Source organism: Bombus vancouverensis, chromosome 14 (genome assembly GCF_051014615.1).
Source record: "Bombus vancouverensis nearcticus chromosome 14, iyBomVanc1_principal, whole genome shotgun sequence".
NCBI classification, from domain to species: domain Eukaryota; kingdom Metazoa; phylum Arthropoda; class Insecta; order Hymenoptera; family Apidae; genus Bombus; species Bombus vancouverensis.
Window position 1 is genome coordinate 7,977,023 of NC_134924.1, and position 17,868 is coordinate 7,994,890.

The 17,868-nt window shown below is 41.8% G+C and overlaps 1 protein-coding gene across 6 annotated transcripts; it reads right to left on the minus strand.

Moving 5' to 3' along the window:
• Nucleotides 1–144: 144 nt before the first annotated feature.
• form3 (FH2 domain-containing protein formin 3) lies at nt 145–17,846 on the minus strand. 6 transcript variants are annotated; one of them, XM_076624197.1, is made up of 25 exons: nt 10,726–10,826; nt 10,521–10,636; nt 9,819–9,978; nt 9,665–9,698; nt 7,821–7,962; nt 7,538–7,717; nt 7,029–7,424; nt 6,757–6,945; nt 6,593–6,654; nt 6,332–6,520; nt 6,065–6,236; nt 5,862–5,969; nt 5,714–5,784; nt 5,489–5,615; nt 5,113–5,365; nt 4,868–4,992; nt 4,645–4,786; nt 4,412–4,546; nt 4,125–4,275; nt 3,918–4,045; nt 3,704–3,829; nt 3,441–3,592; nt 2,986–3,343; nt 1,329–2,917; nt 145–1,255 (listed from the first exon to the last, which is right to left on the minus strand). In XM_076624197.1, exons 1-25 carry the CDS (start codon nt 10,790–10,792, stop codon nt 989–991), a joined length of 5,439 nt encoding a protein of 1,812 aa, XP_076480312.1. In that variant the 5' UTR covers nt 10,793–10,826; the 3' UTR covers nt 145–988. The 6 variants fall into 6 exon arrangements, 3 of the variants coding, with proteins under 3 accessions (XP_076480312.1, XP_033206970.2, XP_033206978.1); XM_033351079.2 differs by having other exon boundaries at nt 3,441–3,595; XM_033351087.2 differs by lacking the exons at nt 145–1,255; nt 1,329–2,917; nt 2,986–3,343; ... (6 more) ...; nt 4,868–4,992; nt 5,489–5,615 and having other exon boundaries at nt 5,233–5,365.
• Nucleotides 17,847–17,868: the final 22 nt, after the last annotated feature.

Below are 17,868 nucleotides of genomic sequence, written 5' to 3' on the forward strand. Positions count from 1 at the left end.
ATTCTTTAACTATCTAACTGTATTCAACTACTTTTGCTACATCGTTGTACAGAATGTGCCGTGTAGGAATAAGACGATTCCGAATATAGCGCGAATATAGGACGTTGCCGTTTTGATCCGGTATTAAAATCTCTGCTTTCAACATATAGTTACATAATACATATTTATTTCTTTTTTGTTATCAACGACACTCGCGTGTGTACTGTGCGAGTTAATCGATTATTAGTGATTTCCTATGATACATGCGTGTATGTAATTGAATTCGAAAAGACTGAAGGTAATTATTCGATACATTAGCTAGTGTATACCATGGCTACAAACTCGCGTACATATAACTTATTTTTTGCATTGTCTTGTTAATCGCAATTTGACAGTTCAAATCCAGATTATGATAATTGCGTTTCACGCGATGCGAATAACTCGTATCATTCGGCAAACACCGTTTTCGCGATGCTTTAGTAAGTTTCTGTAAAGCGTAACGTCATATATGCATATTGTATCTCCGGAAATTTTTACATAACGGTTGGCGTCATACGTACAGGGTATTTTACAATAGTTCTCGTACCTCTGAATTTCTCACATCGCAGCAATTGTATTTTATTTAGTACCCGAAGGGATACCATAAATATTAGGTCATCGTTTAACTTTTCACGACCTTTCAATCTCTCACATCGAAACATTGTAATTTCATACTGCGATCTAATATCTTTCAAACGAGTGCCATTGTCTTCGATATATGTATATGCTTCTGAATGAACTGATATCTAATGAATTTACGGTGACTATGTCGTCATCCTCGACATCAACGATCCCGACACGACTTCGATGTTCTATGTCAAAGCGAACGATTTAAACTCCACGAGGAAACTCTGATGAGTGTTTAAAGATAATGATTGTGTTAGAAGAAAGCATATGTAGGGCATCGCCAACGGCTATCGATGCGTGTCAATCGGTATTGAGCGAATCTTTTTTCTTTTCTACGGAATTATTACTTGACCAAACCTTTGATGCTCCTGGGTAGATTCGGAATGGAACCTTTGTTCACACTTGCGGCTGTCGGTCTCATGAAACTGTGATTTCTGGTTCCACTTCTTGGGTGAATCAACTTACTTTTAGCGACGGACGATGGCACCTTTTCGACGTTTACACGATTTAATGGCAAAGACTGTGGACGCATGCTACTGCCGCTTCCGCTGCTGCTACTGCGCGAGAAGAGCGCTCGTCCTTTGTTTGCTTTTTGCACATCGGTGGTCGACTGAAAACACGACGATTTATTTTACACAAACTGTCGTAAAAATTAGAAGATAGCTGGCTAGCTGAATGCTTACCCCGAGAGACTTGCGAGCGGTTCTCGCAGTTGGACCCACGCTGCTTCCGCTGCTACTGCTTCTGCTAGCTGGTATTCTAGTGACCGTCGCGCGTGGATTCGTTCGACGTTTTTCGTTGCTTTTCGGCGGTAACGGACTATGTGACGGACTTTTTCGCAAATCGTTGGTTAACGCGCAAATCGCTGACGTGTAAGTACGAAGAGGTGCGTGATTCGGAACTAAATTTCGTACGGTGTTTACCGACGTGGCGCTATTCAAGGAACTTCGCGAACTACGAAGACTGCTTCTCGATCCCGAACGTTCTACCTCGTTCCTCGTCTGACTGTTGTTCGATTGGAACGCCAGATTTGAATTTCGTTGCATCGACTCCGCCGCTTTTCTCACTGAAACGTCCCGCTTTAAGGCGTTTGTCCGTTTCGGAAGGAAGCTAGACTTCTCGCTGCTGTGTTTCATCGAGCCCGTTCGTTTCTCGAACCCTTTCGAGATCGGTGGTGACGGCGACGACATTGTTTTCAACGTCGCATCTCCGATCGATTTGCTCGGATCGTGTTCGGTTACCTGGATGTGGTCGATGGTGGTGTGAACAGGGGGATGATTATCGGTTCCAGAATAGCGTAATTCGGCTGGAGAGCATCGCGTGGAATCGTGGGTATCCGTCTCGTAATTTCCGGACGACGTTTCTTGACTGAGGGTTTCGGAAACTAAACTCTGCGTTTCCTCGAAACCTTCGTCGTTCATCTCTTGATCTCGAGCTTTTCCGGAAGCAGGCAACAAAGAAAAAGAGGAGGAGGTAGAGGTGGTGACATTTATATCAGGCGGCACGAATCTAGGATGAAAGACCGAACCGTCCGTGTTGGATCGTACGGATTGTATCTTGCTTTGGTTTCGCAGCGTCGATTCGGCTCGTTTGTCGTGGTAAATCTCGACGTCAGGATCTGCGTTTTCTTGGCAACGATTCGAATCGGCGATGGCTAGATCTATTTCATCGTTCGTGGATTCGTTTTTCCCAAAAGATCGAGATTGCTTTCGAGATCGGCACGTTGAGACGTTCTGACATTCGTTCACCTGACTCGGCGGATTGTTGGTCAGTCTGATCGCCTCTTTTACCTGACTAGGATCGATCATGGTCCTCTGTCGTTCGCGGCTAGTTACAGCTCTTTCCGCGAGAACGGTCAACGAGGATTCTCGAGGTCGAGACTCTTGCATCACGGGACTTAGAACGGTGTTGGTTACGGCGACGACGGCTGACGGTTGACTGACCGGTAGCCTCGAGGTTCGGTGCACCAATGGTCGCGACAATCGTTGAAGATCTTCGCCGGAACGAGCGATCTCTGCCAATGCGGTGTCGATATCGAACGAACTCGAGGATTCCGCCTGCCGTTTCGATTTCTCTTGCCAAACGGATGACACGGAATCTTCGCCGTGTCCTTCTTCCTCCGACAGTGGCAAAGAGTGCGGACGGTCAGCTGGTTTCGCTTCCAACGACTCGACATCGACCATCGACTCTTGTTTCGAGTCTTTCTCCGCCGAGTCTTGATTTTTTTTGTATCTTCGTGTTCTCCTTGCCGCCGAGTAACGATCAAAATTGCCTGAAACGGATCAGCGATAACGACAACGGTAACGAAATTACTAGCGGAGAACGCTTTACACCACTTACCTATTCCGAAGTCTGTGTTATTTACATTTTTCGACATTGGATTCTTAAAGTCTCTGCTTTGAAAAGAGCTGCTGCAACGTTCTCTTTTACACGGTTCTTTCTCAACCGGCTTCACTTCTTTAGGCGGGCTGAATAACTTTCTAGTTGCTGGAGGTGTTTCTATATTATCAGAATCGATCTCGATCTTGTCGGTGATTTTCTCTTCGTCAGCGCCTTTCTTCAGTTTCGAAAATCTCCGCGATCCAGCGGTTTGAGAGTCGCCGTAAGGTTGTCTTAGATAAATCGTTAACTCATCTTGAGGGTTTGAATTCACGACGTCGGTAGTCTTGTTCTTCTTTCTCTCTTCCTCTTTGATCGACTGCAATAAGAAGAGAAGCAGAAGACAAAACTTGCAATCGTTTCTTTTTGTCGACAAGAGGGAAATCGGTACTCGATGATCAAATAAGTGTATCAACCTGCAAAGTGCTGGATGTTAATACGTTTTCTGCGCTCAGTCGTGATCTTAGCCTGCGGGAATAACGCGGGTCAGTCTCTTCCATACTATTTGGTACGTTCAGGCTCGACTTTCGCCAAGGAGATTTATCCTTTTGCGACGGATGCGTCTCGGCTTCTGGAACGAAAACAAGTTCGTATTCGAATTCGATTCGTAATTACAAACTAGAAAGAAATTTGCTAGAAATGGTAAAGATGGCCTGTGCAATACGATAGAAAGAATAACCTTCGATAGCTTCCATCGTGCGCATCACATCTGTCTTCTCAACGGACGGCCGCCAGTCGTAAACTTCCGAGTACGTATCGTGGGTGGAACCAGCTTCGATTTGAATATTCGTCTTGCCTTCGCTCTCTACGCATTAAGTCAACGGAGTTTAAAACGTTTCGCAATGTACATATATGCTAGTACGTGTGTACGCATATACTCGATAGGTAAGTACCTGAGTCCTCGTAGGAGCGTCGATTCGCATGGTGCAACTGTCTTGCTTTTTTCTGCAGCTCTTCGCCTGCACGGTCTTCCTTCTCGTTCTCCGATAACCATGCCTCGATCTTCTGCCGCCATGCTTTCCTATTTACGATTCGACATAAACGCATATTTACAGAGCACACGAATCACGATTGATTGATTGATTAGGAACGTTGCTTACCCTGCAGGTTTCGTTTCTTCCTCTTGCAAGAAAGGTTTGCTCTCGAGCAAAGGTGACGGAGAACTCGGCCTTTCGCGATCGATCGAGAAATCTGCGTTTAATAGATCGCTTCTGCGAGACTGGCCGCGTGCTCTTCTTGCCCACGACCGATCTGTGCTCGTTGATCAGGGAAAAAGATTATTATTACTGTTATTCTTATTACTACTACTATTGTTAGACGAACGAAGAACAAATCTCTTAAAGGAATTTTACGTATCGTAGAAGAAGAGCGAACGATTTGATTATACCTAAGCTACCCCACGATTTTCTTTCACGAGTGCCGTCTTGACCCGACGTCCTTAAGAAGTCCATTAAATTACCGTCGTCATCCTCGCAGGGTATTCGACTTCTTCGACGACGAAGGGTACCGTTCGGGGTAACATCTGCGAACGTGAGAGAAGACGCAGAACAGTAGCGAAGAAGGATAAGTCGCGCCCGATAGAAAGGTAAGGCGCGTGATCGAGGAATAAAGTTGGAATACCTGGCGAGTAAGTTTCTTCTTTGGTAGATTGCTGGTCGACGATTCCGCCGGAACAAGAACCTAAACGTCGTCGAATATTAGGCGATCCGGTTATCGAGACATCTTCGTCGGAAGTGACAGCCCCGTTTTGCAGTCTTTTGATCTAAATCAAGGAGAATGGAAAAATCGAAAGTCGAACATGATTATTTTCGTTGATTCGAAGGAGTAAACGAGAAACGTATACCTTAACGTCGGGACGACCGTAATTCCTTTGAGGTAAACCGCTAGCAAGATCGAAAGGATCGTAACCGATTAAATTGCATTCAGATTCAGAGGTCGGCGCCTCGATTTGTTGTTGGTTATTGGTCACTGTAACATTTGGGTAAAATGACGCGATTGTGATACGATGTAACGATCGAAGAGAAAGGCTGATGTACGACTTGACGAAAAGAAAAGGGGACAAAGATTATACGTATTTATATCACGTACGTAGTCGTTTTTTAGCCAAAAGTTGTTCTTCTCGTTGTTTGCGCCTTGCCAATATCTGTTCCTCTTGAATTCTACGTCTCTCGTTTTCCGCGACAGCCTGATTAAACTTTTGGCAAAATTGATGGAATATCTTGAGGCATTCCTCGATCTTGAAAGTGTTGCTGTCTTCGCAGAAAAATTCGGCGAGCGATCGTCTTAACGTTTCGAGTTCTTCCATGTCTCGTTTCAATTGACTCATTTCTCGTTCCGCTATCTACGACAAAAGCGCGAGTTTAATCAGACTTTCCTGACACGTTCGATGATTTTCTAACGTTTTCCTCCTTTTTCCTTTTTCTTTGTTTTACCAACAACCAAGTAATCATTAAAGACGCGGTACCTGCAAAAACTGTGCCATCTGTTCCTGTATGTCGGTTTCCGTCGAAGGAAAATTAATCTGTGCCTTGATCTTTTTGATCTTTGTGTCGAGTGCGTTAAATTCGTTGTTTAATTGCTCCGTTGTGGTCCTGTGTACCACGAACACACACACACACGACAAAGGATAAAAGAGAGAACGTTTTAGCTGTTGTTTAAATCGAGTAGATTATTTTCGCGAAGGACTTACTTCGTGGCGGCTTCCAGAGTGGTCATACCCTTTGCGAAATCCAGCAAATCCTTCCTCTTCCTTTCGGCTTGCTACGGGTGCACGAAACGTTCGAACATAAACTAGAAACGATACGCGTAAACGAAGAAGCACGAAGAATATACGTTACCAGAGCTACGTAATGTATAAGGTTCATTCCTGGTTTATTCGCTCGGATTTCGGTTATTTTTTGCAAAGAGGATAACTTTACTCCGGCGGCGTTCCCAGCGTAACCACCCTACGTACATAGACGACGATAATTTTAGTTACGTGTCCGCATTTGCGCGCGTCAATTTTCCAACGAACGCGAGTGCTTTCGTTCTATTTTCGTACCGAATTGAGGAAGTTTCCGGCCACCAGAACCATGTACAACACCTCTTGAAGTGGCTTGTTCGTCATTAAGTCTTCACCAGCTAGGATCATCGAATTGATACTTGGTTCTAAATAGCTCATATTAGCGGCGAATTCTTCCTTCAGCAGCATGCATTCTATGCGTAGTTTGTAACTGGCAGGGCACACCAGGCGAATTTTATTTCAATTTCTATTTTTCCGCCATCTATCGTAATACATATGATAAGAAACTACGTCGAAGATACTTACTTTGGTACTTGAATCAGTTGCAGAAAGAATTTCTCGGCATTTCCGAGCTTCGACTTGTCCCCGTCGAAGCTCTTGAGCATTTCCAGTTCGTCGACCTCCGGTAAAATTTTTAGAAGGCCGCGCAACTTCTCCGCCCCGATCTCGTCGTGACTGCCGTCCTTTATAAGCCGAATAATATCTTCGTTCGAACTGGAAATCATCGGCAACGTTTTCAATCCGTATCTCTATGTCTCGGATAGAAGATCGCGATAGTTCGCTTACCTTCGAAACTGTTTTAGGAATATATTAACGTTCAAACTCCTCTTGCCATCGAGAAGCGCGATCTGAAATAAATTGGAAAGAAACTCGTGAAAGAAAATTCGGATCGAGTGACCCGCGCAAAAATCTATCTAAGGTTACATATGAAATACGTAAATACGTAGTACCTCGGTCGGTTCCCTACGTCGTCTCTCGGCATCGGAGTTTGCACCGTAGGAGGAGCACGAGGCGGCTGGTAATACCGGCGGCACTTGTTGACAAAACAGCCCTTCCATCTCTGCCCAATCTATATCCGCCATGGGAGAATTCTGATGCTCGTCGGCAACCAGAGACCAAATGTTGCGCTTTCCGATCACCTAGGAATCATGGTATCCAAAACGATAAAACGATATCGATGGGCGCGGCGAAGATCGAGAGGTCGTTAAGCAAACAAGCGAACCTTGTGATTTGGTATCTTGTTCCAATTGATGGTTTTCATTTTTGCCTTGGGGGTGGGTATTTCCTGTTGCGGCAGTAGTCTCGCGTGATTATTCGGCGGCTCGGGGGTGGGTACTCGTGTGACCGGTAATGCGTGCAACGGCGGTGGCATTGGCGGTGGATCCATCGATGCATCGGCGTACGTAGCGTTGCCGGTGAGAAGCGGTGGAGGCGGAGGTGGTGGTAAAACGCGATTTTGTGTCGGCGAGCTTGTACCCGATGGATCAACGGGTACAGGAGGCGGAGGAGGAGGCGGTAAAGGTGGCAGAGGCGTCGTCGAATTGTTCACCGATAACGACGCTTTTCGCGAGGCTCCACACGTCTGATCGGTACCTCGACAGTGACAACAGAGATTCGTCTGGAAAATGGATTACTCGTTCATTTCTTAGTTTTCCAACGATAAAAGCGAAATAAACGGAGCCATTGTAGGAGGAAATTCGATGGGAGTGGAATTGTGAGGCGAGTTGTTACCTGAAGACTAGGTGAGCGCAACAATTTGGTAGCGTCTTCTCGATTCTCCAACAGCGTAGCTCTATGAACCAACGTCTCAGCCGTATCCCACGCTAGATCGCTGGCAGCATCTTTCGGATCCAGCCGTAACAGATGCTGCAGAATACTCAAGAATGGTATTTCTTGCGGTGTATCGGCGATCTAAATAAAGTGGACGCGGGGCAGAAGTTATCGATCGTATCTAATAACGTCAAGCGCAAACAGAAGGTCTGCGAAGTTTCGTCTAACGATATCGAGTTCTTACTTGTCCAAAGATCGCATAAAAGACATCCACGTGGGAAGAAAGATCGATTCCAGGTGGTCCGTGATTCGATAATTCCTCGTCGGTTTCTCGTTGGTCGTCGAAAACATCGAGTTGCACTCTCAGATCCGGTGCGTGGCTTTTCCTGCAAGAACAATCGCGTCACCTTCCTGATCCGGGTACGTTTTAAGCCCTTACGTCGAGCTCTTCGCTCTATTTTCGTCTCGCTCGACACGAGCCTGTTTTCTCTACAATTTCTATTTCTTTATCCTACCGATTTTTCCTTCCCTCTGGTTTTCTTGCTTTCGCGAGTCGATCTTATTTCTCCTACTCTCTTTTCGTTTCGCCGATTTTTTGTGCGGAACAAAGCGAGCTGACGCACACGACGCAACCGATTTATCGTATCTTACGCTTTACGCTCCTGACATAGGTGCGACATAGTTACTCTATTTACGATTATCCAGACGGACTAACTTTTAAACGCAAAGAATCGTCTCGAATCAAAAGATAAAATTTCGAATATATCACTTTGCACTAAACACTACGTATCGTACGTGTATCGTCGAAACGGCGATAACAGGTTCGTTAAATTGTTTCGCTCGTAGTGAACGCGTAACTGAATGCGTGTATCTCGACGAAGGCCGTGCGCGACATGTAAAAGGCGAAAGAAAACGCGAGACGACCACGAATTATGAGATTTCGAACGATCTCGACGAGCATTCAACGAGTATAAATATTGAAACGAATGAGAGGTATCACGGCGCGGCGGCGTTCCAGCCGAGTCCGTTGGTACCAGCTATAGCTACATCTCATCGCGGCTCGAGCATACTCGCGGAGAGTTAATTCGGTCTTTTCTCTCTCCCTTCGAGCCACGTATTTCGGTTCTTCTTTTTTCCCTTGCTCCTCTCCGTTTTGCGCGAACGTTCTTTCGCTTTCGCGCGCGATTTCCATCTTCTCCTCGTCTTCCTCGTTCTCTATCTTTCCTTCATTTTCACCTTCTCTACGTTTCGGATCGCGCGCCGTTCGTTTACGAGGAGAACGGTGAATTTTACGAGGAATTCGGCGAAAAAGACGGGAACAGACAGCGAGACGAACTAAAACGCATCGTTCTAACGTTCTTATTACAGACACGATTTAACGAATCGAAAGATCGACAAGAATTTTTGTAGGAAACGTTGACGAAATCGGACGCATCGGTCACGATTCCTTTTATCGTAAATCCTGACCGGTGATTTTCTCGATCGATATTTAAAGCAGCTTCCACGCGATTGGTTTTGCTCGATCAAGAATAGTTTGTTCGTCCGTCATCCCGCGGAGGAATGACAGATCGTACTATTCCTGTAGAGGGCTAAACAGAAAGGACAAAACTGCGATTCCACGCAAATAATTGTAGTTCCAATCATAGTTTCGTCCAGTTCGTCTTACTTTTGTTTCGCTTGCGCACGACAGCGAAGCGAAAGATATCGCGGTATGACGCGACCATCGTACGTATGGACGCATAAACGAGAATAGGTGGAAATGTGATCACCTGAAAACGAGAGAGGGAGAACGGAAATGCGAACACGATGATTGGATTAGTGCATGCAACTGTCGTACATCGCATAGGCTGAATGTATCGCTGCTTCGTTAGTCAACCAATCCTCGATGCAATCGTTTAATAATTCTGGCTAGTTGCGTACGATGCGACGCTCGATGCATGCGCGATATTAACGATGCATTAAGTGCAAATGAGAAGGTGTGGGTACAATAAAGCGCCCTTTCGTAACGTTCATTATTATTTATTATTCAACGATGTTAAGGTGTTAATCAGTTAATGTCATAAATCCAGGTCGTCGTACTGTACTCACCGCAGCTCGTTCAAAATCGGAAGGAGCTTCAAACCTGCAACCGAGATAAATCACGCGTTAGGCTATATTGCTCGTTTCTCTCCCAGATACATCTATTCTAGACATCGTCAACGATATAAAAGCGATTGGGAAATTTCAACATCTGCCTACTAACCGATGAACTCGTTGCGAATTCTTATGCGATCCTTCAGCACTGGCGTAGAGATGACTAAACAGTTTATGAATGCCAATAGTGCGGTCCGATAATCTTCGGCAGTGGCGTTCTGCAACTCTTCCACCACGATTCGTAATCGATATCGTTCATTTTTCCTTTTCTGCAACGTGTCACCGATCGTTATTTCTCCGCTATCGAAACGAAGATGGAAATGCAAAGAAAAAAAAAGAAAAAAAAAGAAAGAAGAACGTAAAAGACGTTAAATGTTCTCGTTCGCGTTTGTGACGAATGCGCTCGCGCGAACACCAACTCCGGTGTTGCGACTTTCAAAATTTGTTTGCGATGCGATACAAAGAACGAATTGGCTTCCGATAAGAAAACGTGTCGCATAGAATCATCGTTTGTGTAGCGTGCAATAGCGTAGCCGTAGCCTGGTGATTCTCGCGAACGGAGCTTCCAAGCAACATATATCTATTGTCCTTTGTTTGCCGGAGAGAGACCTTGAACTGTGATTTTTACGCAAACTTAGCACGCCACTTTGCGCTCTTTGTGTCTGCATCGAACAGATACGACAACCTTGCGTTTAAACGCTACCTAATACCAGCACGATAAAAATTGCGGTTCTTCGAGGTAATACTTCGTTACTCTGCGAACGAACGAACAACCGATCTATGTTCGAATTTGTTACTCAAGTTCGATCACCTGATACGCGTGAAGAGTATCGATAGCTCTCTGTCTTCCATCCTGGCTGTAAACACACAGCGCCGAAAGCAATTCTACCACTTGCTTCTTAACCGAGGGACACGCTGTGTCCAAGGCTGAAATTCAACGAGATATGCGATTAATAGGATGCAATCGGAGCTGGTTATCTGACATTCGAGCTATCGAGAACATTGAATAATTTTACCCGTGGCGAGCTTGACGCAGTAATCGGGATTATCCACGATGTAGTCGAGACCAACGTGGGAATCCATATCGGCTGCATTTGAGAAACCTTGTGCGCCGAATCTGAAACAAACGAAAACGCTTTTGAACGAGTTTCAAAAGTTACCGTCATTTAATTACGCGATAACTCGATAAACTAACAAAGTAGCGCATAAATGTAATTACGTTACACAGAAGGAAAAATCTAATATACCGTGTCTAATAGCGTTTCGTAACGGCCAGTCAACTTCTTTTACCATAATTTGCGAATCACGAGTTGATATACCGTCGTACTCGCTACGGATTTACGGTTCGACGATCTAATGAGATTTCAATGAAGCTTGAAGTTTAACGTTACCGATCATCCTCTGAAAACATCTCGCCACTCTACGACTCCACGGAAACGCTTCAATTTCTATTAACAAAATAAACAAGATAAAACCAAGTTGAATTAGAACGAGGTCTAGATCGAGCGTCAACGTGACACGCTCTTCTTTATGCGTGTCTCGTACGAGGCCGCAACTTACAGTCCAATTATCGAACTCCGATAGAAAAGGGAAGAATCTGGTAAGTGACGACTGTCGAAGACATTATTTACGATTTTTAAAGCATATCGAAGTTATTTCGTTGGAGATTTCGATATTCATTCGGTATGCCGTGTTGGATGAATGGAGAAGCGAGAATAAGAAAGATCGAAACGAAGGAAGGTAGTGTCGCTGTACGAAAAATGAAGTCTCCCGCTTCGTAAGACCGTGAATGTAGAAATATGTACGTCGTCGAAGAATACATAAGTGTAAATACTTACTTACATTGGAGGACACGAGAAGAGAAAGAGAGACACAATCGTACAGTGGAAGGGGAGAGAAAGAGAGAGAGAAGGAGGAAAGCAACGGAAAGAAAAAGAGGGGTGAAGAGGCGCGAAAGAGTGAGAGTGAAAGGGAGAGAGAGAAAGAAGAGGGGAAAGGGAGAGAGGGAAATATAGGGGAAAGACCATAGGATTGCGTCACCGTATGCATGCGCATACCTCTAGTCACGTTTAAAAATAGATTCTTGAATATTATTAAGGGCCACGATTAAGGAGTACGTATTATATATACGTGTAAGTAAATACTGGATGAATCGTTCGATATGGATCGCGTCGGTAAAGCTAAGAGCAAATTTCTCGTCGATAAATTGACTTTCGCTGGTGACGAAAGATCTGAAAATTGCAGTGCATGTGTAATGTCGAGTAACGCGTTACGATTGCTCTCGAACACCGACGTAGACGATACTTTTTCAAACGACGAGAAACCAATAGACTACTAATCGTAAATAAGGGAGATTCACGAGTACGTTTCCGAATATATCGCCAGCGCAGTAGAAGCTGGTAGAAATGATTCATGCTGGTACGCCTTGCTGCAGCCGTACTAAGTCATCGGTGCTTCCTGCAATCGTTCCTACCGACGACCTCCAAGTTCGCACTTGCGTGTCTGCATTTACGGTGGCACTGGCCATCTTAGGAAGGCCGGGCGGTCCGATACATTGACACAAGAAAAAAGAAAAAAAGAAAAAGAAAGAATGAAACGAAAGATACGCATCGATGTTGAGCTTCGTTCTCTATGGTGCCTTACCAAAATGAATCTTTCGGGCGAGGATATCGCTCGAAAACCGAACCGTCGAACGTTCCGCGTAATTTACAGGCGTTCCTATACGAAGGTATGACGAATATACCAAATAACCTATACCAAAGATCGATGAAATTTGGTCGAACGAAAAGGAACGGCGATAAAAGCGATCGCAAAGCCGTGTATAATATTACATTTAGTAATTCAGTTGTGACGATTCCTAATACTCAGAGGCAAGCAGAGACGATCTTACGAACGCGTGTACGAATTTATGTGTGTATCGTGTATATTTAGGCATACATATACATGAAATAGCACTCTCGACGGACGTGGGATACCATATCGGGTACCTTGTTGACCTCGCCTCTCTTCTCTGTCTCTCATTCTTGTTCTCGTTCTCTTTCGCGTACGACAACGCGAAGTTAAGTATGTGTTCACTGTTCACCGACAATCTGCTCTCCTCTCTTCCCACGTCTTTCACTACCGACAAAAGAAGTTTCGACCATCGCCAATGTCGTTTCTCGGACGTTCGTCACCGAAAAGAGAATTCCATGCGAATCGCGATCACGTCATGTTCGCGATTCGAATTCACGGAAGATCGCGGTCTGTAGGTCCGCGTGGACGCGTTCACGTTTTGGCAAGATAGATTTTTCTATAGATCTTTGCAGCTATAGACGAGAATGACACTTCGCTGTTCCAACTATCATCGTTCGGCATTTTGATATTAGCTCCAGAAGCAAGTGTGCGATCTACCGCGATATTTCCGAATCGTACCTTGATTACTTATTCCTTTAGAGAAAACGTATATCGAACAGAGGCCATCTCCATGTATAGAGCCGCACGATAGGGCTATCCTGAATCTTTTCGTAACAAGCTACGAAGAGACCAATGGAATTATCGATAATCGATGCATCGTTCTGTTATCCAATCAGCGTCTTTTTATTTTGTTTCGGGGTACCGATACTTAGGGTACCGTTTATGATACAAAGTTTCGAACATCTTTTGCACTGATCTTCGTACTAAGATACGAGGATACGAGATTGCTAGTTTCGTCATGTTTGTCTTCGTGTGAAAGTTAGAATAGAATACTCTGAACGTCCTTGTGCGAAACAAAATGTCTATCTTTCCTTGGATTTTTCTGTCTTTTGCTTTTTGTCACGAATATAATAACAGAATTCTCAGGAAACATAAACATTTACATATGTCTGCGACGAATCGCATTTGGTGGATAGCACGTCTTGATTAATTCGCATTAAATATATATATATGAGTACGTATATGTACCATGTATCGTCTTAATTGTATTAACATATTTCCTATATTTGTTCAACACGATTCGGAAACAGTTAGGATTTCGAATCGTTCGATTAATACATCGATCCGAGTTAATTGCGGTTACCTTGTCGCAACGTGGTCATGGCCCTCAACTGGTTGTTGGATTATAGTGGTCAGGATCGCCCCCTCCCCCTCCACTACTTTTACTTTTGTATTTATAATGTTTCTTGATATTTTCAAAATTGAAAATCTTAACTTCTATCATTTTTTTTCTTCGTCACGAAAAAAATGCTTTTAAGGGAAAATACCTATTTTATGGCTTTTAATTACGCAATATTAACAGCTATGTAAAATATCACTGTTTACGGTTTGCAGCTACCGATCAAAATCTAAGAAACATTATGTTTCATCACTAACGCTCGAAAAACATTATCGAGTGTTCATTTACTGTATGAGAAATCAAAGTGAGAAATCGACAAATAATACTGCATCATTTTTTAAAATGTTATACAACACGATTAGAATTCTTTCGTTGTTTATTACGCAAGAGATTTTTTAGTATTGTGCAATACGAATATTCGCTCGAAACTGGAAATAACGCGTGCGCTATTGAATTTATGAAAACAACAGACCACTTTTATAAATTGGAAAAAGTAAAAAATACCCGGATAATAATTATTTTGAACCAATACTAACGAAACAAGCAAGTTTCATCGACAACAGTGTTCCTCGCTAAAAAAAAAAAAGGGAACGCGACCAGGTTTGACAGGTGCTCATCTTCTAGATTAATGGAACTTGACAAAACGTGGAATAGTAGGAAAGAAAAGTCGCGTACATAGTTCGATACGTAAGATGTTTCTCACCTTTTATTTTCATTTAAACAACGAGTTGACTGGCGAATAAATGGACCGTAGTTTGATCGGCATCTCGATCGCAGTAACACGCGGTTCACGCACACTTTTTTCGTCAAGCACCGATTCACGGAAACTGCGTTTCAGGAGCGCGCGGCACAACGGACCGCCACCTTGCTGCGGAATGATTTACCGCGCATGCGTACTTTCCCTTCGCTCAATTCAACTTCACTCGTCTTCGTCATTCTCTGGATGAAGACTCCACATTTACTTTCCAATTTGCATTCTTTTTTCATTTCATTCGTCCCCTTTTTCAAACTCTACCTTTTTCGGGCTACCATTTATTCTTCCCCTATCCTACCAATATAATATTTCGTTTGTTCGTTTGATTAGTAGTTAAACGTAAAGTAAACGCAAGGATATTTAGGAGCTTTATGATTTCTCAGATGTTCTTGACATTACCAAAAATGTACTGATGTCGCTTATTAGGGGCAAGAAATCGATATATTGTTTTCAGTAATATTACTAACGTGTCGTAGATGTGATATTTCTGAAATTTGAAATGCATGTAAAGTCTGAAGAGTACTTTGTAAGACATATACATGTATACAATATATAAATAAAGTTATATTATCGTACTGTGAATATACAGGAATCACTGGTCTGTTCATTGATACAGAAATCGATCAAATCGGTAAACTGATAATTTAATTGCTCTATCAATGAATCCAATCGTTCAAACGAAATCGTTTAAAAACGTTGATGAAAATTTGACGGTTGCGTTGGTTGTGCTGTAGAATAAACCATCCCTGGAGGCTGTTGATGGGTCATTGCATGACTCTGATGTTGATGAAATTCTGGAGCCCCATGAGGACCATTGAGTCTCACCCGCTTTGCATTTTGTCCATGATTATGATCGCCATTCCCTTGTTGTTGCTGATTTTGCTGCTAAAATTTTACGAAATTCGTAAGAAGGGAAACCAATTACACGAATAAATCTATATACACTCACAGTTTGTTGTTGATTTTGCCGTGCTTTGTTTTCAGTCTTTTCCTCTGTATCGTCGTCCGTTAAGAATTCCCGTTTCGGATAAGGAATAGGGCAACCGGCAAATATACTACAACATTATTCAATTAGATTGACTCTAGATTTACCAGTAATCGATCGATATGAGTGAGACAATATCACATAAATCGTTACAAACATACTCTTGCGTTGGCAATGGTTCTTCTTGGAAGTAAGCATCTTGCATAGAATGTTCAGAAGTTATTCGTTTATTTGGATCCATCATTAACAGTTTTTGAAGCTGAAATGTTTAAATATTATTATTCGGAAAAATGGTTAAGGCTTAAAATATTTTACTTAGCCTCACCAGATTAAACGCTTTACTATCGGGTTTAATTTTATGTCGATCCATATATTTTGTAAGAGAACAATTTGCATAGCTGTAAAAAGGTTTATATTTAAATTAAAATTAAGTTACAAATTTTAATTTTTCTGTAAGACAACTACTTTTAAAAAAATACTAACTTTGATCTTTTAAAGTCTTTCAATAATGTAGGGTGTTCTGGCATTTTCTTAATATCTTCCCAATCCTTTTCCAAAGGAAATCCCATCACATTGAATATCCTGAACATCAAAGAAATTCGTTTCTTTTTGTCTTATCTTCTATATTATGAACATAGTAATATATCAAACAAAATCTTTACCTATCTAATTGATCATGATGATAAGGATTGCTAGTCTTAATATCTTCTTGTCTACAATGAAATATAGGTTCAGAAGTTAAAAGCTCTGCAAATATACACCCAATTGCCCAGATATCTAAAACAACAGAAGGAAAATACTTGGAAGCAATTGTGCACGAACAGTTAATTTTAATTTTTAAATATATAAAAAATACCTATAGCTTTCGTGTAATGTCTAGCACCTAAAAGCAATTCTGGTGCTCTATACCAAAATGTCACTACGACTGGATCCAAGTCTGCAAGAGGCTTTAAGGGGGCATTGAATAATCTAGCAAAACCCATGTCTGCAATTTTTACACGTCCCCTTTCATTTCCTTCTCCCATTACTAAGATATTTGCTGGTTTCTAAATTATAATATATCAAGTTAATCATACATAAAATATTACACATATATGTATAGTGTTTGCAAATAATAATAAATTACCAAGTCTCTGTGAAGCACCCAATTGGAATGTAAATAATGAATACCATCTAGAATTTGATATAATAAAGATTTTACCATACCCTTTGGTACCATAACAGGTTTTTTATTAGCCTTTGCTGCTCTATGAAACTTTATTATATGCTATGGATTAAAATAAGAAGCTATTAATATTCTACAAGATAGTAAGTACTGTTTAATAAAATAGCTGTATTATTAGGAAGTATTTGTAATAAACATGAACATACCCATAAATCATGTTCAGCAAAATCAAATAGTAACCATACTTTGCGATCAATGTGTGATAGAAAAACTCTAATTAACGTAATCACATTTACATGTTTTAGTTCCCTAAGTAACTGTAGAAAGGAGCATATCAAAATATTTGTAGTAAAATTATTATTACTACATATAATGCTGTACATATAGAAGAAAGGATCAATACTTACTGCAATTTCTCGACATGCAGACATTGAAAGACCTGTACCTTCAATCTGCTTTAGGCCAAAATCCTTTGTGTCTGGCCGAGATTTTAATTCGCTATCTGGTACTCTATTCAAATATCAAGTATATACGCATTATAATCAGAGAAAGTGAAAAGGATAAAATGAAAAGAATTCACACCTTGTATAAATATTTTATGTAATGTACTTAATGTCTAGAGTAATTAAAATAAATCAGTGTATATTATATGTAGATAATTCTAGAAACCGTACAAAACATGTATAGGAATTAGTTTTATTTAAACATTGAAGTAAAAGCTACAATCTTCTAATAACAAAAAGATATTTCCTATAAATTTATACAATTTATGAAAAATTGAAGATTATTCTTATTCATGTAAAATATAATAGTATTAAATGCTACGCAATCTTCTATGTTAGGTTAGAAACACTAACCCTTCCTTTCTGCGAGCTTTATATACATGCCCATAAGTTCCTCTTCCAACTTTACATCCTTCGAATTCAAAAAGATCTTCGACTTTCGTTCGATCTGTATCAGTTTTTAGTTTAAATTCATAATCCATGATTCTTAGTATTGTTAGGACGATTATCAACTATAAACAAACATTTTAAATGTGTACGTAGATAGACAAAGAGAGCGATCAACCTTTGCATATACTACCTTGATCAGTTCATTAGACTATTTACCATGAATACAATTGTACATGAATACGTCCTCTGGTGGCAGTATATTCTTTTATAGTAGAAATCCACATTATAGT